At 38.7% G+C, this 24,116-nt stretch overlaps 1 protein-coding gene across 2 annotated transcripts in view; it reads right to left on the bottom strand.

The window, feature by feature from the left end:
- Nucleotides 1-24,116, bottom strand: part of Lama2 (laminin subunit alpha 2) — a 594,199-nt gene that overhangs the window by 103,906 nt on the left and 466,177 nt on the right. For both annotated transcript variants that reach the window (XM_038339597.1, XM_038339596.1), the window contains exons 35-40: nt 22,130-22,241; nt 16,435-16,597; nt 14,909-15,119; nt 9,137-9,253; nt 8,300-8,463; nt 6,060-6,198 (exon numbers count right to left, since the gene is read on the bottom strand). In XM_038339597.1, coding sequence (XP_038195525.1) covers nt 6,060-6,198; nt 8,300-8,463; nt 9,137-9,253; nt 14,909-15,119; nt 16,435-16,597; nt 22,130-22,241 — 906 coding nt within the window. The remainder of the gene's footprint in view (nt 1-6,059; nt 6,199-8,299; nt 8,464-9,136; nt 9,254-14,908; nt 15,120-16,434; nt 16,598-22,129; nt 22,242-24,116) is intronic.

Consider the following 24,116-nt stretch of genomic DNA (forward strand, 5'->3'; position numbering starts at 1 on the left):
CATCATTATATAAAATTTTGTTTGGTACTAGGACAGAATTTCCAAAAATTTCTTAAAAGTTACTAAACATACTTTTGCCATTTTGAGTATATGCTCATGTGAAGTAGTGTTCTTAGTATTGTTAATTATAAAATAAAATATTAATTATGTCTGAAAAATATTGAAGATTTTCTATATTCTGCTATATTAAACGTTGAGCCATGATTTATCTAAAAAAAAAAGTAGGGCATAAATATTATTATGCAAATTTGTTTAATGTTTTATAATTAGTAAAATTATATGTATATAACTATAATTTTAAAATAAATTTATGATTTCCTATTAGTAAATGTTTGATATATATCACACATTTATTTTAAAATAATATCTATCAAATAATATATATCAAACATTTACTGAAAGTATATCATATATTTATTTTAAAATGAAAAGCTTTTCCTTAAAAATATATAATATCTATAAACTGGGATCATGTAAAACTTCCTCAGGTGAAAGGAATCAATAAATGTGTAAGAAGCCCTAGTTCAGATGATGCTATAGTGTTATTTTAAAACCATGATTAAATTTTTATTTATTTATTTTTAAATTTTTAATTGATTTTTATTGAGCTCTACATTTTTCTCTGCTCCCCTTTCTGCCTCTCCCTTCCCCTTAAACCCTCTCCCAAGGTCTCCATGCTCCCAATATGAAGTGGATATGGAGGAGGAAGAAGAAGATGAGGAGGAAGAGGAAAAAGAATACAATGAAAAGAGGAAGGAGCGGAAGAGAGAAAGAGAGAGAGAGAGAGAGAGAGAGAGAGAGAGAGAGAGAGAGAGAGAGAGAGAGAGAGAGAGAGAGAAAGAGAGAGAGAGACAGAGAGAGAGAGAGAGAGAGAGAGAAAGAGAGAGAGAGACAGAGAGAGAGGGAAAGAAAGAGAAGGTGGGGGGAGACTCCAGTTCTGTTTCCATGGAAAGTAAAAGTAATCTTTACAAAGGCAAGCTCCTTAGGGAAGACTAGGACTTCCAGATAATAGAGACTAAAACAGCATATTCCATTGCCTTAGAGAAAGGATGGAGGACATGTAGGCAGTGTGGTGGCTCTATTATATTTAAGACCATGGCTATGGGGTTCATATACATTATCCTTTTGTGTTCTCTAGTTAAGTACACACAGTACCTAAGACCTCAACAGCAGTAGAGGACAAGGAAGGGTTCATCCTTAGTGTCAATAAACTTGAATATTTTTTATGTGACCACTTAAGATGCTTAACAGCATGCAAAATCTGTTTATTCACACACTTTCAAGAATCTTATCTTTCTCATGATGGTACAGGTTTTAAGATTCAGTATGGTATGGAAATTTAAGATATCGATATCAATTCTTTTTTATTTTTATTTTTTGGTTTTTCGAGACAGGGTTTTACTACAGCTTTAGAGCCTGTCCTGGAGCTAGCTCTTGTAGACCAGGCTGGTCTCGAACTCACAGAGATCCACCTGCTTCTGCCTCCTGAGTGCTGGGATTAAAGGCATGCGCTACCACTGCCCGGCTTTCGATATCAATTCTTGATTATGGTAGGTTCTTTGACAACACAGCTATTGTTAGTATTTTTGGTTATGTGTATGTGTGTGCCTCTTTGTGGGGGTGGGTAGGGTGACAGGGTTGCATCTTGAATGCAGTGCCTGTGGAAGCCAGAGGAAGACATTGGTTGCCCTAGAGTTAGAGTTATGAGCCATTGTGGGTAACGGGAACTGAACCTGGGTCCTCTGAAAGAGCAACACATGCTCTAAACTGTTGAGCCGTCTCTTTAGCATCTGGTAGAATGTTTTTTATAGTATTCAAATTCAAATAATTAATTTTAGAAAAATAATTTCTAGATTTCTATATTCCTTTATCTAAAAAGTACCACAGTTCCTTTCTCTTTTTGGTTGTATATATTAAAGAGGAGTACTAAGATCAGAAAGACTGCACTGAGAGAAATAAATATTTTATAATATATAATTTATTTTCCACTTAATACCAATATGAATATATTATTTTCTGCATAATGCCTCAGTTCTTAAGTAATATTTCATCTTGATATTTAAAGAACTTATGTTCTGATACAAATGGCTGTTTTGCTTATATAATAATAGCATATTGTTAACTTGAATATGGCATCTGCCTGATTATAAAAATCAACTTCTTGGCTCCAAAGTTACAGAGAAACGCTGTCTCGAAAAACCAAAAAAAAAAAATCAACTTCTTATATTTTCATTTCAGTTTCATTCTTATTATCTCTCTATGTTGATAAATAACTTTATTCTAAAGGAATGAAGGTGATTTTAAAATGCCACCTCTTACCCAGACTCAGAAAGACAATTATCATATGTAATCACTTATAGTGGTTTTGAAACATAAAGCAAAAAAAAAAAAAAAAAAAAACAACCAGCCTACAAATCACAATCCCAGAGAACTAGACAACAATGAGATCCCTAAAAGAGACATACACAGATGTAATCTAAATGAGAAGTAGAAAAGGACAAGATCTTCTGGGAAAATTGGGCACATGGGAACCATGGGAGAGGGTTGAAGTGGAGGGGAGAGGAAGGAGGAAGGGAGGGGAGCAGAGAAAATATATAGCTCAATAAAATCAATAAAAAATTAATAAAATGAAATGCCACCTCCATTATGCCTAGAGCATACTTCAACCATTCACTTATTTTCTTCCAAAAGTATTTTCAATGTTTTCTTCTTTCTCAAATTGTCTCATCACCATCTTCTTTAGCATCTTGATGAATTCTTCTACTACTTCTTTAATAGATCTATCTCTAGTCCAAGTATCTACTCTATTTCTTTGATTTTTCTTTATATTTATTATAAACATTCTATTTTTTGTTAAATATATTTCACAGGAGTAGTGGGCTCTCCCATACTACTTTTCCTCATCTCCTTTAGAGCATATAATAAATTGGTGCCCCATTGTTATCATTATATATGGCACTAACAATAATATTAATTTTAGGTTTATGAGCTGTTAGATAACTGCTCAATTGAATGTTTCACAAATATGTTAATTTTCTGAAAGAGATAAACTATATTATAATGACTTCTTAAGATTAAAGCCTTACATTTTCTGTTCATGGAACCTGTGCCAACAAATTACCCAAGACAGTAATTTACATGTCCTGATACCTACTAAATAAACAATTGATTCTCTTTGACACACAATTTTCAAAATTTTCATTACTTTTGTAGTCTTTAGAAAGAGAAAAAATAAAAATAAGGGAAAATGAACTTTATTGGGGGTCATTAGCATATCAGATATAAGAAGTGAAAAATTTTATGTCAGCATAACCATGAGGGTTTCCTATATATAAATTAATAGTATTAAATAGTTCCTTAGCACAAAATATTAGAAAAGATGAAATAATAACAATAGTAAAAATTTTAACAATATAGGAATTATGAATATGTAGAAATATATTAATGTATCATGAAAAACATGCTACTACTTGCTAAACAATATGCTAGAGGCCAAAAATAGTTATCAAACAAAACAATGTAATTGTAACTTAGAAATTAGGTTTTTTAAAATTATAACATATCTATTTAAATGATCAAGTTATATTTAAAATTATCACTTTGTAAGGATAATTTCTTCAATGATAATATCACTATTTTGAATAAGAAACTGATAATTTTCTCATACTTTACTGGATGGTTTCACACCCATAGGTATATGTGACACTAATTTGATGGACTAGGTGATAGGACTAGGTTATAGAGAAAGGAGGAGAGGTGAAAAGAGAGGGATGCTTGATGGTAGAATATATGGTATTAGAGGGAGAAATGAGAGGTGGATAATATCACATTTCATTGTATATGTAATATATGTATATATACATATATACACATACACACATATGTATTGATGGTAGAATATATGGTATTAGAGGGAGAAATGAGAGGTGGATAATATCACATTTCATTGTATATGTATATGTATATATATATACATATATACACATACACACATATGCATTGATGGTAGAATATATGGTATTAGAGGGAGAAATGAGAGGTGGATAATATCACATTTCATTGTATATGTATATGTATATATACATACATACACACACATATATACATATATATGAGGAAACTCTTAAGAATAAGGACAATATATTAAATCTGGAAAGAGAGAAATACAGTGTATGGCATTAGTTTAGCCCTTGCCAGAGAAAACACTAATGGTAGCAATTGTGGGCAGTATAATGATGTTTTCATTACGACCATAAATTTCCCTACAGAATAATGTGGTAATTATTTCTGATGTCCCACATAGTCAAGAAAATGTTTTTGCTCAGTATCAAAGCCAGGGGAATGTCAATCTGGAAGTGCTGTGGGACAACGGTCTTTTATCCTGTCACTTGTATTATTTTTAATAAAATTCTGATTGGCCAGTAGCCAGGCAGGAAGTATAGGTGGGGTGACCAGGCAGGAAGTAGAGGCAGGGCAATGAGAATGCTGGGAAGAGAGAAGAGTAGTCTGTAGTGGTGACCTAGCCACAGAAGAAGCAAGATGTGACTGCCTTGCCAAATAAGGTACCAAGCCATGTGGCTAAAAGACAAGAATAATGGGCTAATATAAGTTATAAGAGTTAATAGGAAGTCTGAGCTACGAGGCCAATTAGTTTATAACTAATTTAGATCTCTGTGTAATGTCTTTGAAATTTAACGACTGCGGGAACCAGGCAGGACAGAAACCTCAGACAACAGATGTCTCACATAGTTAAGAAAATGTTTTTGCTCCAAAGGAAAGCCAGAGGAATGTCAATATGTCTTTTGCAAGTCATAGTTTATGCACATTTATTTCACAAATTTCCAGTAGGTGTTCCCCCCACCAAAAAAATTATTGATGTACTTGTAGATTCTCTGTAAAGCAAAAATGATTTTAGCAACTGTTCTGGGCCTTGCACTTCACCAGGAATTCCCATAAGGCATTTCTGCTCCTAAAGCAGTCTGAGGGACACTTACTGGAGAAATTGCTTGTACAATGCTGCTCTGCATACCGTGAATGAAATTTTCCATGACTGAAGATAAAGATCCTGAAGGTAGGTGTACAACATAGAATCCCAAAGCTCTAAAATATTAGCTACGTACTTTTAACACACTTTAAACAATGACTAAAAGGTAGGGCATATTCAGCTCATAAAATTAGTCTGTATACTTTAGAAACATATGATCTGATACAGTTTATAAAAGTACACCACTTGAGTCAAACCCAACACAATGGCGATTGAAAAAAAAGTGCTCTGTTCAGAATACTTTTCAAAACCAATGCCATTTAAACTAATGGTGATTAAAGTTTGATGTTTCGAGTATTATGTTTGCCTTTTTTAATTTTGTGACCTGCAGCACAAATCTGATTGGCATTGGGCAGTGACCTCTGAACTCTGAACTGACAATAGTAAGCAGTGGGTGAGTACTGTGGTTATAGATAGTGAGAAAATACTTGAGTTGGATTTTTTTTATGAGATTTTCAGCAAGGACTCAGGACACCTACTCCAACTTCCTAGGTTTATAATGTCTCATTCAAGTTTGAAAATTAATTTTAAAAAGATTTGACTAGTGTAGCTATAGACCCAACCTTAGATACCAACAGAACTGATAAAGAATTTGTGGTGCGTGTACACAATGGAATGTTTTCATCAACAAAGAAAAATAAAATTAAGTTGTTTCATGGAAAATGGCTACAACTGGACATAATAACATTAAGTGAAATAAGCCAGTCTCAGAAAAGCAGATATTGTATGTATTTCAGCATCTAGATTTTATACAGTGCTATAAATCATGTGTACACATACATATAAAGTGAGGGTTGAGCTGACATTTTCTGGGGTAACAAAGCAGACAAATAGGACAGGCAAGGGGTGAGGAGTAGGAGGGGATGAGAATGAGATGCATGCTCAGTGTACCATGAAAAAGAACTCAACTTCCATGCTTAGCATGTGAGGGGATGAGAATGAGACACATGCTCAGTGTACAATGAAAAGGAACTCAACTTCCTTGCTTAGCATGTGATGAGCTTTCTTTTCTTACCAGTTGTGTAGCTTCATGGGCAAGATCTTTTGCTTCTCTGGCAACTCTCTCAGCTTCATCAATATTGTCCTTAATGTTACTGTAAGCTCTGAACGCTGTAGTGGCATTGAAAGAGATGTTCTTAGCCTCATCCAGGATTCTGTCAGGTTAGATCGGGAAAAGAACTTTAGCACTCAAATAAAGAACAATCACGTCATAAAAACCCCAGCTTCTAAAGGATCATGGCCAATACAATCAGGCTAATTCCAAATCCTAGTGATGTGTCTATTCATTGTATCACATAGCATTGTTCTATTTAAACTTTATTCCTCAAGATTTGCTGTGAAATATAGCCACTGTGTCTTTTACATTTATTTTGTTTCTCTCTCTCCTTCCCTTCCTCTCCCTTTCCCTCCCTCCCTCCCTCCCTTCTTCTTCCCCCTCTCTCCATGTGTGTGAGCATGCACAAATGCAAATATGCACATGTGAACAGCTTGAGGGAGTCAGTTCTGCCTTGTGGGTTTTAGGGATTGAACGCAGGTCTTCTGACTTGGTGGCAAGCATCTTGACCTACTGAGCATTCTTTCTGCCGCTTCTTAAACCTCTGTGGTAGCCTGCTAAAGCCTTTGCGACCATGTGTCTAGGCAGGTGTGTGCAGGGCTACAGTACTTCCCATTATCTGGGAAGCGCACTCTGGTTTCCAGAACACTTGTATCCCATTAATCAAACAAACTCTACAATGTCTTCAGAGTAGGCACACTTCCCAGAAAGCATAAAGAGATCATAGGAAAAAAATCAAATCATGACTAACACATCCCTAATGGGAGATTTGGAATCCGGTGTACTGATTACTGGCCACTGATTCATCTACGACTCTTTGCTCTAGGTTGGGGAAAGTTTGTTCCAAAACTAATCATGCATGGGATGCTTGTGTTTCCAGGCATTCTTTCTGCATCAATGATTGTCAAAGATGAGAACACAGACTTGCATGTGGTGCATATTAAGTAGATTTACCTTGGAAAATTATTCCTAGGATGAATAGTTCCTCTTTTGGTGTGTGTGTATGTGTGTGTGTGTGTGTTGTTGTTGTTGTTGTTTTCCAATCACAAAAGTATAGAGGAAGTAAAAGTACAGAGGAAGTAAATCAGCCATACCTAGAGTGTTGTTTAATAAGCAAACCCTGAGCTCCAGTTCTGTAGTGAGGAGCGGCGGGCTGTGTTCCTGCTGCCCAGCTCCCGGCTGCCTAGCTAGCTTATGCCCCAAAATAACAACACACAAACTGTATTCATTTAAACACTGCCTGGCCCATTAGTTTCAGCCTCTTATTGTCTTATTCTCACATCTTGATTAACCCATTTCTAATAATCTGTGTAGCACCACATGGTGGTGTCTGACCGGGAAAGATTCAGCATGTCTGACCTGGTAGGTGGCTTCATGGCATCTGTCCCAGAGAGGAGAGGCATGGCCGATTGCCTGAAGCATCTGACTAACTTCTGTTCTTCCCAGCATTCTGTTCTGTCTACTCCACCTATATAAATCCTGCCCTATCAAAAAGCCAAGGCAGTTTCTTTATTAACCAATGAGAGTCCTCCATCACTGTTCTCTTTCTTCTGACCCATGTGATAATCCCAGTTACAGTGAGCTGTTGTTTATTTCATTTTATTGTGTTCAGGGTTTCTTATAGACCAGGCTGGCCTTGGGCACACTGCAGTTGAAGCTGGCCTTGAACTTGTGTCCTCCACTTCCCACGGGCTGGGATTATAGTTGTTCACAATCCAGCCTTGAGCTGTTCCTTCAGTGTGGTACACGTGCTATCTTACTAGAGGGAGGAGACTGAATGGCTGTTTATAAGGCTGCACATTTAGAGGCACTTGGAAACAGTGAAATGATTAAATTGCATGAGAAATGTAAAACTGAAGTTTGCAGCAGAACATGTTTGTGTATTATTTAAAATGCTAATAGGACAACCCCGGTGTCTTCTAATAAAGAACAAAACACAATATTGTAAGGGTAGCCTAAGGCTATGTTCATTTCCTAACCAGGCATAGTTGAATTCACTTTCAACTGTGACTTTTGATATTTTTCCAGGAGATGTATGCCTACGTTCTCTTAATTAGGATTTTCCATAGAAAAGCCATGCGGCTCTTTTGTTCATAATTATGGAAATCAAGATTTGAAAGTGATTTTCTGCCCTTTCTACTTGTCTAAACTTTTGGATGAGTGTCAAGCTCTGCAGACATTGCCAAGCACACATGGCATACCCATCAAGCACAGCAGACGACTCATTCAGCTGAGCAGCATGACTCTCAGCCTCGAAGACCTTCTCAGCAAGCTTCCTGTCCTTTATTTCCTGAGAGAGGTCATCTATTTTGTCACTAAGCTCCTCAGACATCGGTGGCAACTTAGTTTGAATGTCTTCGACATACTGGTACGGAGAGAGAAGAGACAGCATTAAGAGCAGGTTCACTCAGGCCTCCTTGAATTTCCTAATTTCTCTAGGAGATACAATCACATATGCTTGTTTTTCTCTTTAAAAAACATTTAGTCTACTAGCACAGCAAATAGAGAATAAAAACAGTTATTTAATAGAAATCGTAGAACTTTATGAAGCCCATTTATAAAAGTATTATTCTTGTAAGATTACTTCATAGCAACAACTGAATATGTGACAACCATCGGGACCTTTTAGATCTTTGTATCCTTAATCCTGCACATGTCCCAATGCAACGTGTGAGACAGTAGGTCAAGAGTTTACTTGCAGATTTTCATTTCTCTTTTAACTAACTCTATATGAAATAACAAAACAGATGGTAAGTACTGGCCTAGGAACAAGGAATGATCTGGTCACCATAATAAGAAAAATAATAAGAGAAGTAGAAAAGAAAACAACCCAAGCATGCATAAGTAAGTACTCCAATAAAGTTAGGTTCTAACTGTTAACATTACCTACATGCCCCCAACACAGTACTGCAATAATATATTCTTACAAAAACACAAATAGAGGCTTTTGTTTCTGTGACTGAGTTTTGCTGCCAGTCTGGTAAGGAATTACGTCACCATCTTCTTTCTCTTTGTTCTGAGCTTTATTCAATACTCACATCTATGACCGAGTTGATTTCATCTGCAAGTCGGTTGGCTTCCTCAAGTATGTCATTGCCCTCCTTTAAAGTGTTCTCTATTTGTCGTTTGCCACTTTCAATAGCCTCTTTCTTTTTCTATAGCATACAAAAAAAACCAATATTACACCAGCATCTGGGTAAAAACCGTCTCTACTGTGGGTTCCTATTTCCCCCGAGCTGTCTGAACAATAGGTTCACTAACAAAATATATATTGACAGTTTGGCCAGATGACAATGATGTAACTTACCCACTCAACCCTCTTAAGAATTCTTCAACACCAAGCATACATAGGTCATTTCTCTTCCCCATTTGAGAAAGCCATCCAGGCAAATAAAGTGATGTGATAGTCACTAGAGAGTTAACAGGATTGCTAAGGCAAAGTGGATCTTTATCTTAACTACAATGCAAGTGCTGATCACTAGCAACCAGGATCTAGTGTGCCAGACTAAACTGGAAAAACATGATGAGTTCCAGGATATACACAGAAATAGTTCTGTGTGAGCATAACTGTACTCTGGGGAAATAACCAGAAATTCAAAAGCTGGGATTTTTAAGGGAATTTAGAGAGAATACCTTTTAAGAAGAAATTACCCCTCCCCTGAATAAACCTAATGGATTATTTCATAAAATGAGAACAGACTATAACTTCTTTGTGAAACTTATGGCTTGTCTCAAAGCTACATGAAGCTCATTCCTGGCCTAGATGAAGAAAATCAATGGAAGAGAATTACTGCCATGCCTTCATATGCAGTTTGCCTCTGTCTGTTATTTCCTTTGTACTTTAAACTCATTTGTATTCTGCCTACCCTTCTTCCCCTACGTGTTTAATGAAATCAATTAGAATGTTAGTCTCTGGCCTTTATATGTTTTTCATATAAATAAATACTAATGATAGCTTATACATGTGTAGTTTTCTAAGATGCACAGAGCAGCCTATAAGCCTTTGATTCTATGGGTCCCATCTTCATTCACTTGAAATAAGCTAGAAACTGAGTCATTGCAGTGCTATGGTCTTAGTGCTTGTGTCTCCATTAAATTTCTATGCTGAAAGTCAACACTCCCATGTATTAGTGTTAGGAGGTGGGGCCTTTGGGAGATGATGAGAGAATGTAGCAGAAACCTCATCAATGGGGTCAGTGCCCCTGTAAAAGAGACTCAAGGGAGCTTATTCACCCATGCACCATGTAGGAATACAGCAAAGAGATGAGATTTTGAGCCAACAAATAGACCTTCACCAAGCACTAATCCTCCTCTATCTCCTGCTGCTGGACTATATGACATACATTTATTTTGCCTTTAAATTAGACAGCTCTGGATTTTGTGATGACAGTCAGAATGAACTAAGTCACTAACTGAGGAATCTTAGACACCATAACGAAGTTAAAAGTGTAGCACGTGGGGGCGGGGCTGGAGAGATACTCTAGCAGTTTAGAGTACTTGGTTCAGTTTCCAGCACCCACTTAGTAGCTCTCAACCATCTATAACTATAGTTCCAGGTGAATAATGCCTTCTATGACTTTCTTGGTCTCCTGCATGCATGAGCTACACATACATATGTTCAGATATACACATATTCACTTAAACAGAAATATTTAAGGTGTAATTCTTATCTACCTAACAGGCCTTGGATCTTGAGCTGTAAGGGAATTATCTCTTACACTAATAAAATCATGTTTCTGATTTGCACAAGTGCCAGCCTCATACCTCCTTTTCCTAATTTTATCACCAGCATTTCACCATGATCCCAGTACACACATCTTTTCAGTTCCCTCTCGCACATGTTCTTCAGTCCTTTGGCTCTGTTCCTCTGTATTTTCTGTTCATGGCCAGTTCCCTGACTATCAACCTGAAAAATCACCTGTGTTCCTTCTAACCGTTATGTGCATACTAGGTAAAGCACACCACATCCAGCAACAGCCTGCCTGAGGCGAATCCCAGCTTACAAACCTTACAAGATTTTGAGCAAGCCATGTGGCCTCTAACAAATTGCATAGTTCCTCAGTAGTCAAAGCATGGCTCATTTTCTAGCAGCCTGGGTCTCAACAGGAAGCTCGCTAGAAATGTAGCATCTCAATTCTTTCTGGGAAGTACTGACTCAGAACCAACACTGTAACAAGAACTCAAGCTTCTGTGAAATTAGATTAAAAAAAAAAGACTTGGCTTATAACTGCCAGGCACAAAGAAATGATGTGTAATTGTTAACCATTGTATTGTTGGTTTTGTTCTTAGTTCTCAATTATTGTCTATGTGTGAGTGTGAATGTGAGTGTGTGTATTTATGATTGTGTGTTAATATGTGTGTGAATGTATATGTGTATATGTGTGAGAGAGACAGAGAGAGAATAGTGTGTGTGTGTGTGAACCTGCGTGTTTGCTCTTGTGTACAGTGAATGATCATGTTTAGGTTGGTAAATGCATATCTGCAATGTAGGTCCATGTACAAATACATACATGTGCATATGTTGAAACAGATATCTTTATCTTAGTTTTGACACAGCGTTTGTCACTGAACACAAAGTTCAAGGATTTGAGGAGCTTCAGGAATCTGCCCATCTCCAAACCCTGGGGCTACATACATGGCTGCAACATAAGGCTTTTGTATAAGTTCTGAGGATGCAAACTCAGGACCTTGGGCTTGTGTGGGAGGCACTTTGTCAACTGAGTCACCTGTTAAGTCTCCTTCAAAGTTTACTCTGTGGTGGTATTTCAACAGTTGTAGACACACAAATGGCTTTCATTTTCCATACATGTTGACAGATCAGTTAGGTTTTTTTTTTGGGGGGGGGGGTCTAAAATTACTAGTTATTTAATGGACATCAGAGAAATAAACACATCACAGATGCATGTACAGGGACCACCGAAAAGACACAACCTACTGAACTGTGCACAGCAATGGACAATGCATAGAATGTTTAATGAGGAATCATAGTGTGGGGCTGCAGATCATGCATTGTATACCACTGTACATTATAGAGATAACCAACAAACCATTACCCTGTATATTAGCTCACATGTCCAGGCTTCTAAGCATTTCATATACTTGTTAATTGGAACCAAGAATATATCCTTCACTACAGCATGAGTCCCATAGAAACAGTTTCATGTGGCACCTGTCTCTCTAGTACTTCTACGAACTTCCCCAGTGAGCAGGTTTGAATGAGTGAACGAAAGGGGAGCTTATGGCTTGTTCAGTGACACTGCTCACTGAGCCACTGTGTCTCTGGAAGGTTCAGGGGAGTATTTGATTTGTGATTGCTGCCTTCTTTGCAAAAATTGCAGTAGAAGTTCCAGTGTCACTGATTTCCAGTCACACCTTTGCTTCCAAGGGTCTGGAATTCTTTACATAATAGCCACTTAGTCCCTAGCTCTGTATAAACGTATGTAAAGGGACATTGCACACAGAAATTCAAAAGTGCTCTTTTCATTGTGACTTGCTTGTAGCAAGGCACCGAGGTCATTTGAAATGCTTTGCTGGGGCTACTGAGATGGCTCAGAAGTAGGAGCGCTGGCTGCTCTTCCAGATGTCTTGAGTTCAATTCCCAGCAACCACATAGCAGCTCAAATTATCTACAATGGGATCTGGAGCCTACTTCTGGCATGCAGCCATATATGCAGGCAGATCACTGTATATACATAGTCAAAAAACTGCTATGCCAATGGGAGTGAGAGATATTTCTGTTGGTGTGTTAAACAAAGAACGATATCTATTTCCCTTGAAATAAGCTATAGAGTATGTGTTTAAAGTTTTAATTGTGTTAGATTAGGGATCCAACTGTAATGTAAGGGTCACGACATGTTCCTTATCACACTAAATCAAATGATGATCTGGAGAGTAAAGAAGTTTTAAAGGTGGACAATTTTCAGATTAGATGATAGACTCTAGCTTTGAAACAAGGAATATGGAAATTTGAGTCATGTTTCTCTGCCACAAGGGGTCTGAGAATTGAACTCAGCTTTTTAGGTGTGGGCACAGGGGCTCTTATCCACTGAGTCATCTCAAATGGCCCTAAGTGACATGTTTTAAAGGTTAATCTGGCACCTACCAGATTAGTATCCCTACTGATATAAACAAACAAACAAAAATCACCATACTTTATTCATGACAATTTACTTAATTCACCTATCTTATCCAGAAAGTATTTAAATAAGACTTCAGTTAAGCCTGGCATATGAAACAAAAACACAAAAAATTATGACATGGAACTCCAGAGCTGACTGCATAGGCACAGGCATCTGCCAGGGATGCTTGGTTTTACACATCACTAATGTGAGGGGCAGCTGAAGGCCCCATTCATTGAGCCACCATAACCCTTCTTGAAACACTTCTCAAATACTCAGTATGCTTTCCATACAAGGGATTCTAATGTCTTCGACTGCTGCCATCATACAGAGAGGCAGACCTCTGGGTAAGTTACAGCACTCGAATGTTTCAGAGCTGAGTGTGGTCATGATGGAGCCCGTGACCGCACAGCCTCCTCCTTTTCTGACTCTCCAGACGCTGCTTTATTTTGATTACTGCTAGTGTGTCAGTGGTCCCTGATTTGGTTGAGATCAGATACAGGACTTCTAGCAAATGCCCACCTTCTCCATCTTCTACCACGGTGACAAGGTTAGATCCCAGAAAAGGGAATGTCTTCCCCAGTTTTTCTTTTAATTTGTTTTCCTTAGACCCAAAGGAAAACAGATCAAATAGAAGAACAAAAACTAAAACGTGTGGCTGGTTTAATTCTCCGACAGTGACATTCAACAAACATTTTAGAAATCTTGTGCAGCGCTGGAGAATTGGGCTCTTGCTGATTGTGAAATTCCACATGAGCAGAGCTGTGGAATTTCTTGCAGCATTTGGATCCGCTGGGAAACCAACAGCAAGAGCTGGGCTGTGTGTGGAGGGAAAGGTGTTTAAACACCAGACATAAATCTGTGCCATTGTGTACACTCCATGCACTCCCAGAGAACCCAAACATTAGCCATGTTATGATCAAGGAAGACAATGAAAGGATGAAGGGGAAAAGGAAGTGAGGGAGGGATAGAGGGATGGAGGGGGAAAGGGATGCTGAAAAAGGAAGTGAGGGAGGGATAGAGGGATGGAGGGGAAAAGGGATGCTGAAAAGGACCTGTTTTCATTTAAAGTTTAGCAGCACTCTGGTAAATGGTGACTGGTCTCTGTGAGAGAAAGGAGGGGAACAACCCAGACTCATCTGTCATGTTAGACCCATTAAAAATGTCCTTATCCGTGAACTCATTCCAGAGAAGAAAGGCATGAAGTTTCCCTCATTCTGGTCTCTCAGGTCTCTCATATGCTTAGCTTCTACACAAGTAGAGGGAACTGTAGTGATTGTTTGCATCCACATCTCTGAATTCAGTTTGTGAATCTGATTGGTGACCTGCAAAATTGTATGATACTGGGGCTTCGCAATTGTCTATGCATGTTCCGTTATAATGCACTCATTGGAGAGCTGGGGAATGAACTGAGACCATCTGGAGTTCTAGGTGTTGACACACTTGTCATAGACAGGGAGGTTCCCTGTCTCGCAGGGAAGAGCTTCTTCCGTGCCATCCCTATAGACCTTCCATATTCTGGATGACACAGACAGACAGACACACACATACACACTTTCTGTTTTGATTCTTAGATGACATTTTAGAGTCATAGCCTTGACTTTTGTAAACATAGGTCAACTGCACTATTCTAGATGAAGTCGACCTGCTCCCCATTCCCAAGACTGTGGCGAGAGGGCTCCTGGCTCTCACCTCCAAGATGGTCATGTTCTTTTGATTGGCAGTGGACAAGCGATTAGCATCTCGTGTTTTCTCTGTGGCCTCTCTCAGGAGATCCCAAGCATCATCAAGTTTGTCCTTGTAATCTGCCAGTTTCTCACGGAGATCCTTTTCCCTTTCTTCATTTTGGGCTCTGGGCTCTCCAAACAGCCTGTTCACTCTCTTCAGAAGGCTTTCTGCTGCCCTGTAAACACCCCCAGACCAAGCAGGCATCATAAGGGTTTATTTATATTAAGCTATGTTACAAGGAGATGCTCACACAAATAGGTTAAAAATACGTGAAAACACACCAACAGATTCACTATGTACCAAGTCAAGGTGAACTGGTATCTGACTGTGGCAGAATTTTTATTAAAATTGAAGAGACACCTGTTAAATGTAATCTTATATTTTTAATTGTTTAGGGGTATTATGCCATAGTCACAGTGTGACCAATGAAAGAAAAATTTGGTTTTACTATACATACAAAAGCAAAGAGACCAAAATGCCAGTTGTCCCATCACAATGTGATACTTTCTTTGACTATAAAAAGAGACTGTTTCCTTAGGCAACCGTAAATAGAACTCTCGGGCTTTTGCCATTCTAGCATAATAACACAATTTTGTCATTTTGTATTTTTTTTTAAGCTGAGGACCAAACCAGGACTTTGCTTTTGCTAAGGTCTACCACTGAGCTAAATCCCCAAACCTCTTAATTTTAATTGACTCTACTTTTTTTTTTTATAACCCAGTGATCTAGAAAGTCCCTGACTTAAGTTACCAGCATTTCCTAAAACGGTAAAATGTGACTTATTTATCATTTATCAAATTGGTGGTCATTGCTTCCTCTTGTTCCTTTTCTCCTTCTCCCTGTCTCTCTTTTCCATTCTTTCTGCACCTCCTTCTCCCCACTTCCTTCTTTTTCTCTTTCTCTCCTCCTTAAACAGGATTTCACGTATACCAGGTTGGTCTGGGTTAGCTATGTCGCCAAGAATGACTGTCAACTTCAGATCCTCCTGCTCTCTATCCCACAAGTACTAGAATTACAGGTGTTTCATCATGTCCATTCTATGTAGTGTTGAGCATCAAAATCGGGTGTTGTGCTTCATGAGCAACCCCCTACTAGCCAAGTCACACCTCCAGCCTTGTAAGCTTATTGATAGTTCAAAGGCTTCTAATACCAGTCATTAGCAAATCAAGCCTACCGGCCTACTTATAAAAGACAACACCAAAAAGTTCCTTTACTTATTATTTTATAGACAGGAAAACATGATTTTAATTAATTTTAACGCAAAATAGGGAACTAAATGAAGGCATGAAAAATAAATAATAGCAAAGATCCCTGGGGGAAAATGCTATGCTCACCTATGGGATAGAAACATGGGATGGTCTTAATAATGCTCACCTATGGGATAGAAACATGGGATAGTCTTAATAATGCTTACCTACGGGATAGAAACATGGGATACTCTTAATGCCATTCAAAGGATGAAATGAAAAGATCGCAGAACATCTACTCACACCAGCTCATCCTCAGCAACTTCCTTCTGTGTTTGAAGATCTTTCCTTCTGAGTTCCTTCAGCATCCGATCAATGTCGTCCTGAAGCTCTTGCAAGTTTCTCTCCACAGTCTTGTCTTGACTTCCCAATGTTTCATTTAGTTTTACAGCTTTTTCATTTATAGCTGAGTGGGGGCAGTAAGACAAGGTTTGTAAACTAAGTGATGAAAATGGTACGCGCAAAGTTGGCATTCAACATCTGGTCTTTTCCCTATCTCTAGGGTGTCCCTGCTTGAGAACCAGAGGTGGGTACCATCACAGCTGGCAGCGATGGAGAAAATGTGACATAGCTCTCTATGTTAAACTTCTGCTGAGAAACCACAGTAATGAAAGTATTGTCTGTCTAGCCTCAAATGGAGGACATATAAATAAGAAACATATTCAGATTCTCTTCGGGTCAAAGGTAAGGACAGGGGATGTATAGGTTAACACCTTGTGGCTGAATACACAAGATCATTGGCATTGGTGACCAGTCATACCCAGTCCGTTTTAGGATACTGAGAATGGAAATGCTACCATCTGTGAGGTCACTGAACATGGACCCGCCTTTGTATCTTTACAACTCCCTCATCTTAAATTTTTAAAGGAGGGAAGGAGCAGCAGTTTAGGGAGGAGGGATATAGACTGGGCCAGAAAGATGCATGACTTCGGCAGTAACATCCATCCCTGGGACTGTGTTTACTATGCAGTAAGTGGGATTTCAAACTGTGTTCTTCGGAATATTAGCATTCTCCAGGAGCCTCAAGTACTCTACAAATGATGTCTGTTCTGCCAAGAACCTGCTTGATAGGTCGGTGTTCTGGGCACAATTTCATTTGGAAAAAGAACTCTCTGTCAAATGAAACTTTAAAAACTTGGTGAATTGAATCAGTTACATAGCTCTATCATTCATTTTAGCGTCACAGTCTCTGGATGTTCTATGGGACGTTAATTTGGTGAGCTGAAGGGAGATAGTTCCTCAAGCTCTTTGTCTTTTAAATATATACTTCTACATTATTACCATGAAAATCCTCCGAGTGAGGAGTCTGGCCTGCCCTAGAGGTATTTTCTAACATTTAAAGGTTTACCTGAAGACCTCTTTAAGCTGTAATAAATCTTGAACTTTCCCTACTGGAGAGATTTTTTACTTCAGGTTTGCAGTGTGCAGAGTTCCCAAGTCAGATGCACACAGCAGTCAGGGTAGGCTTTGACTAGGTGACTCGGAAATGTGGTGCCCTATCCAGTGGCAGCAGCAGTTTTTTGGAAATGAAGAGTCCTAGGTTCTGCCACAGACTGACTGAGACAAAGAGTCTGTGAACCAAGGACGAGCATTCTGGTGCTTGACCAAGTCCTCCAGAAGTTTTTGTTGGGGTATAAAGAACACTGACGAGTGCAAGAAGCTGTGTATATCGCAACTTCTCTTTCCAAATCACTCCCTTTCCTCGTAAACGTGTTTGTTTAGAAAGTTGCTGCAGCAAACACTTGTCCCTGATTGTCAGAGCCGTAGATGTAATGTTTATTTTCCTTCTGAAATCTTAATGCAAAACTTAACTCCGTGTGACAGTAGATAGAGATGGGGCCTCTGTTATCTTAAAGTGTTTTTTATAGTCTGTTCCCAAAGATAAATCTCCTCAGAGAAGAATTTGGTAGGAAAAAAGTGACCAGAGAATGAGAATAAGGAAACACAGACCTCAGCTGCATCTTTTGGAATATATATGACACATCTTTTCAATTAAAATGTAATGTGAAGACATAAAGAAACCAATAGGGCACACACAAATGGTTGCAACAACATGATGCTGAACAGAGGAAGAAAACAAAATTTGTAACTAAGAGGGGCTGGATCCGAGGTCAGTGGTAGAGCATTGTCCAGCATGCATGAGGCCCTCAACTCAGTCCCCAATACCGAGAAGAAAGCTAGTTGAGTAAACAAGGTTTGATCCTCTACTGCTTATGTAGGTAGAATCAGAATTTAAACTAAAGATCAATGTTATTTAATTCTTCGTTCCAAGGTATGCAGTGCCCCTTTCAATACATTTCCTACAGAGCTGAAAATAAGTGCAGAATATTCCACTTGAATTGACTCTACTTATTCTGGTCTTCTTTCAGAAGAGGGTTTATGATAATTAAAATATTTTAAAGGCAGGGTAAAATCACCATGAGGGGAAACCAGAGAAAAAGAAAAAAATGAGAATGAAGGGAATGTTTCTAGATGGAAAGGCGAGCCATACTATTTGTTCTGAAATATCCTAAACCAGCTTCAAATCATGACAGCATCCCAAGTGTAACACAGAACAAATGGGGCCTTCTTAAGAAAAGCATCTGTAAAACAAACCCAACCAACTCCTGGGAGGAAGCAAATATGCTCTCTTTGTTAAATCCAAAAAACCCTCTTACCAGTAAGTTTATCCTGGAGGAAATTTGCTAGTCTGTTCTGAGAACCAGACAAGAAAGAAGATTTCTAGTATTAATAAAGTCCCGCTATAAGTCACGACATAAACACTAATGGAGTTGATCTCTGTCCTTCATTAATTCTAACTCACGAGATAAAATGCATCTCCCTCACGATCTGATCAAGAGTCACGGCATAGTAGATATACAATTACAGTAGATATAAAAATACATCATGGTTGAATGGAAGCTGATTGTCTGTGAAGAGGCCATGACTCATAATGGAAGACTTTATGATAGGTGTGCACTTCATCTATCTAAACAAAACTGAAACAGACGAATGCCAGGCTGAAGCACTCGCTTTTCCACAGCAATGTACTGCCACTAATAAAATACAAAAGTCCTCTTAATACCCCCATTACTGAAGATTAGGTAAAGGAAAAGAAAGTGTGGCTGTGTAGGATAACCCGTTTAATCTTTAGGCGATTCTTTCCCCTCCTCTCTTTTTCCTTTATTGTTTTCCCTTCTCATCTCCTTTCCCTTTCTCTCCTCTTCCCTAAACTGTTAAGCCTTCGGTAGCCAATCTCACAGAACATCTTAGCTGACATTTAGCATATTTCTGGTATATGCAAATTTGAACGTTTTTAATTGTGTCTACTGGCAGACATGAGCTGTGTTCCTATTTTCTCAGATACAGCTATCCCACATGACACCTTTGATGTGGGAGTCCCCTCTGTGTGAAGTGATAACCATTAATGAATAAAGAAACTGCCTTGGCCTGTTGATAGGGCAGGACATAGGTAGGTGGTGAAGATTGGACTGAATGCTGGGAGAAAGAAGGGCAGAGTCAGAGGACACCATGGAGCTGCCACCACCAGAGATAGACATGCTAAAATTTTGCTGGTAGGCCATGATTTCGTGGTGATGCACAGATTAATGGAGATGAATTAAACTAAGGTGTATGAGTTAGCCAATAAGAAGCTAGAGCTAATGGGCCAAGCAGTGATTTAATTAATACAGTTTCTGTGTGATTATTTTGGTTCTGATGGCCAGGACGAACAAACGGTTCCTTGCAACACACCTTACATGAAGAAAATGGTGCTGTTGATGCACAAATGTATTCAGATCATCTGACCAAAGCATAATATGAGAAATGAAAGTTACCTCTCACAATTGACAATGCTTTTTCATCTGTAGTACAGACCATAGATGTGGTTAAATACAATATTTACACTGTCCCTTGTGGCGATATTTGGTTATGATCTAACAAAAAGAGCTTGTCAGAGGATCAGAGTGGAGAGACAGCCATACTAGCCATAGAGGTCAGGCAATGGTGGCACAAAACTTTAATCTCAGCACTAGGGAGACAGAGGCAGACGGATCTCTGTAGGTTCTAGGCCACCCTGGGCTACACAAAATAGATCCAGTATAAAAGAGAAACAGAATCAAGAGGTGGTGCCTCACACTTTTAATCCTAGTATTTGGGAGTCACATGCCTCTCATCTCAGCACTAAGAAGGTGGAGACATGAAGGGCTATGGCTGGGTGGAGAGAGGACTACAAGGCTGGAGGAGACAGGAGCTCACAGTAGTCAGTCTGAGGAAGCAGTCAGTCTGAGGACAGGATCACCCCTTTGGTCTGAACGTTGGTAGAGGTAAGAACCCTAATGTCTGGCCTCTCTGCTTCTCTGATTCTTTCACACCTAATAGCTGACTTGGAGATTTTATTATTAAGTGCAATTAGAATTCACGATACAGTCCCTAGTGGTGACTTTGTGTGGTGTACAAACTGTAAGATGGTACCAGAAAAACAACAAAGAAACACCAGAAAAAAAGCCCATGCTGATCAAACTAGCAACTATACTTGTGTCTCTCTCTGAGGTGGGAGTAGGGGTTCAATCCAAAGAAGGAAGCAACCAGTGATAACCCTGGTGTTCATTGAAGCGTGTATTAGCAGTTATGTTTACAAACAAGTGGCTTTTACAAAATATATGTTTAATTTTGTTTATGTGTATTCACACCTTGTGTATTTGTATGTATACCACATGCATGCAGATGCCTTCACAGGCCACAAGAGGGAGCTTCATCTCTAGAACTGGATTTATGGAGGTATTTGAGCTGCCTGATAGGCGTGCTCAGAATCCAAGCTAAGTCTTCTACAAGAGCAGCAGTTCCTCTTAAGCACTGACCGCCAAGACAAAGCTGAAATGATTTTAACATGAAGTACTAGGAGGCTGTTGGATGTTGAGTATTTGAGACTTCAGACAGAAGATGGGAAAGGTTACTTTCAGAGATCCGTGTGCAAGAGAGTGGCTCTGTGTCATACATTTGTTGTTTGGGGACATTTTCAAACAGCATCCGTGGAAAATAATGCCAGGGAGAACACAACAGTTTCATGGACCAGACCAGGGGGCACAGCGAGTTAACTGAGATACTTTGCTAGAGAAAGTAACGTGTTCTACTTCAGAACGGACTCATTTGAAAACGCTGTTGCTCCACGCAACAAGGGAGTCGGTGGTTATTGTTGCTGGACCACCAGACAGAATTTGCCTTGAAGTTTAGCTTACATTCTCTCTGAAAAGTTTACAGTATTGTAGAGCTATGAAGAAGCTATGCTATGCTTAGCTTCTTAAAGAAAAGAAGGTACTCTTTGAGCCTTCTGAGCATGCGTGCATATTGAACATTTATTTATAGAGACTGAAGTGCTCAGGACTTCTTAGTCTGGGCTTGTGCCCAAAGAAGCGGCTTCCACTTGAATTCTCAGTCATATCGGGAGATGCCAAGAACTAATTCCTGGGGAATTGTGGTCTACATGCCAGGGAGCCTCTAGTGAACTCATGCAGCCAAATCCTGAGCAACAGATGTTCTCTCAGAACCAGTACCAAGTTCTTGAAGGACCGTTTTGAGACATGAAAGAGCTGTGCTCATGTACCAAATGGATGACAAAAATAACTTTTAAAGAGAAAGGATTAATAAACTGTAGAAAGCTTTGCTTAGAAAAAATAGCCAAGCATAGGTTTTTCAATTAATTATTTAATTATGCTAGAACTGATTCGTATTCTACACCCATAATCATTAAATAATCAACCGCCATTGCTCATTTATTTTTGTAGACTCTAGATTTCAGCTAATCACGACCCCAAGTAGCTCAACGAAAATACTCTTTAAACCTAAGACTTGAATTTAGAAAGGACAAGTTTTTACGAGGGGAATTGCAGCCCCATAAAATCCTTTCTTTAATTTTTCTGTAGGGGAAAAATACAAATAAAAAATGTGATTTTTCTCATACCTTCAGCATCCCGGACAAGGCCTTTAAGGAATTCTTCTAAGGATTTTGCTCTTGTGTTGGTCCTCTCAGCATCTTGTCCTGTTTGCTCACCATCTGCTGTCACTTTGGTTGCCTAATGGTCCAAATTTAGGAGAAGTATAATTAATAGAGACGATGAAGTTTGAGCTAGATAAGCTCCCACTGGCTACATTTTCTTTCAGATTTTACTTGGAGCCAAAGGCAATCGATGAATTATTGATCAGATGTGCCGGCAATGACACCCCGCGCTCAAGTATACAATTAAACTTTATTACTTTTTCTATTAAATGGAAATCAGAAAGCTGTATTTGGTCCTATTAAAACCCCTGCTATCTGTGGTGACACAAACGTGTTAATACGCAGTTATTTTGAAGTATCTTCCAGGCTCCAATGCCAAAAGTCTTTAATGGAATCCTCAGCCTCCACATGCTACAGTTTTGTCTGTTTTTTATTTTCTGAAGCCGTGTGTGTGCAGCAATGATCTCTTGAGGGAGGAACTGGCCGTCTGTCTCAATAAGCTTGATCCTATGGATTCACTTTAGATCAATATGCTAATTAAGAAACAAAGGGGGTGGGGAGTATTTAGCTACTCAGTATTAAATGCCTGCTTTGCAACACTGCCAAGATGCCAAGAAAACACAAAGGCAGAATTAATGCTTGTTTTCCTATATGACATCACCAGAATATAGCTGTTAATAACAAAATCACACACCATGGTCAACGAAATAAAGCAAAAGCCCCCAAACAACTCTACCTTCCAAAGTGCAACCTAAAACATACTCATGTTGGATCATACTGGAAATACCTTCGACACAGTGGGATTGATTTGAAGTGTTCTTTGCAGATATAACACGGTCAAATACAAATAGACTGGATGATATATTAAAGATTTCTTTAACAATAATGCAAGGTTTATAGCACAATGGCATGGGCTTAAGCCTTATTTCCTTACATAATAGGATTTCCCTTTTGTTCAAACCTGCTGGTAATCTAGTTACTGACACTGAAACAGAAACCAAAATCGTCTCTGTGTGATATTGCATGAAGTTCAAGTTTGCTTAGCAGTAACACCATATAGCAGTGGTTCTCAACCTGTGGGTCACAACCCCTCTGGAGTTGAATAACCCTTTCATGGGGCTGCCAAAGACCATTTTGCATATCAGATATATACATTAATATTCTAACAGTAGAAAAATTACACTAATGAAGTAGCAACGAAAATAATTTTATGCTTGGGGGTCATTGCTATGTGAGAGGCTGCATATTAAAGGGTTAGAGCAGTAGAAACCACTGCACAGTCTTGCATTAGAGTGCTTGCATTCTATGGAATGACCAGAGAATTAATGTTTTTTATAAATATACATTGGATTTTAAATAGCAAATGTTTGTTTGGCTAACACAAAGCAAGGCAAGAGATGCCTCAGGAGTTGTCCTTCATTTTATTTTTTACCCCCAGGGGCAACAAGAAGTTGAGTTAATGGTGGAACCTTAACTCCAACTATTGTTACCCAATTTTTACATCTGCAAGCATTAACATCACAAGGATGAAAGCAGAAGCAGCCATTGGAACCCTCTTAAACTCTTGTATGCAGCAGGGAGCAGTGACCTGGAGAATGCTAATCAACCTACTTAAAACTCTGATTTAGTCTTCTGAGATATTAATAATGGGATTGTTTTTCCTTTAGATTTTTTACAATTCTTTTTAGAAATAAACTGTGCTCATAATTTCTAAGTATGTCAGTTGTTAAGTATACTAGTAATTTCTTTCAAATCAGGGCTCTCTAGCTATTTATACCCAATATACCCAAGGCTTAGATGGATCAAATAAAATAACTTCACACACACACACACACACACACACACACACAGAGAGAGACACACACACATACACACACACACATACACACACACACACACACACACACACACACACACACACTTTTTCAATGTTTCCTTTGGTTGCTAACTA

Source organism: Arvicola amphibius, chromosome 8 (assembly GCF_903992535.2).
Source record: "Arvicola amphibius chromosome 8, mArvAmp1.2, whole genome shotgun sequence".
NCBI lineage: Eukaryota > Metazoa > Chordata > Mammalia > Rodentia > Cricetidae > Arvicola > Arvicola amphibius.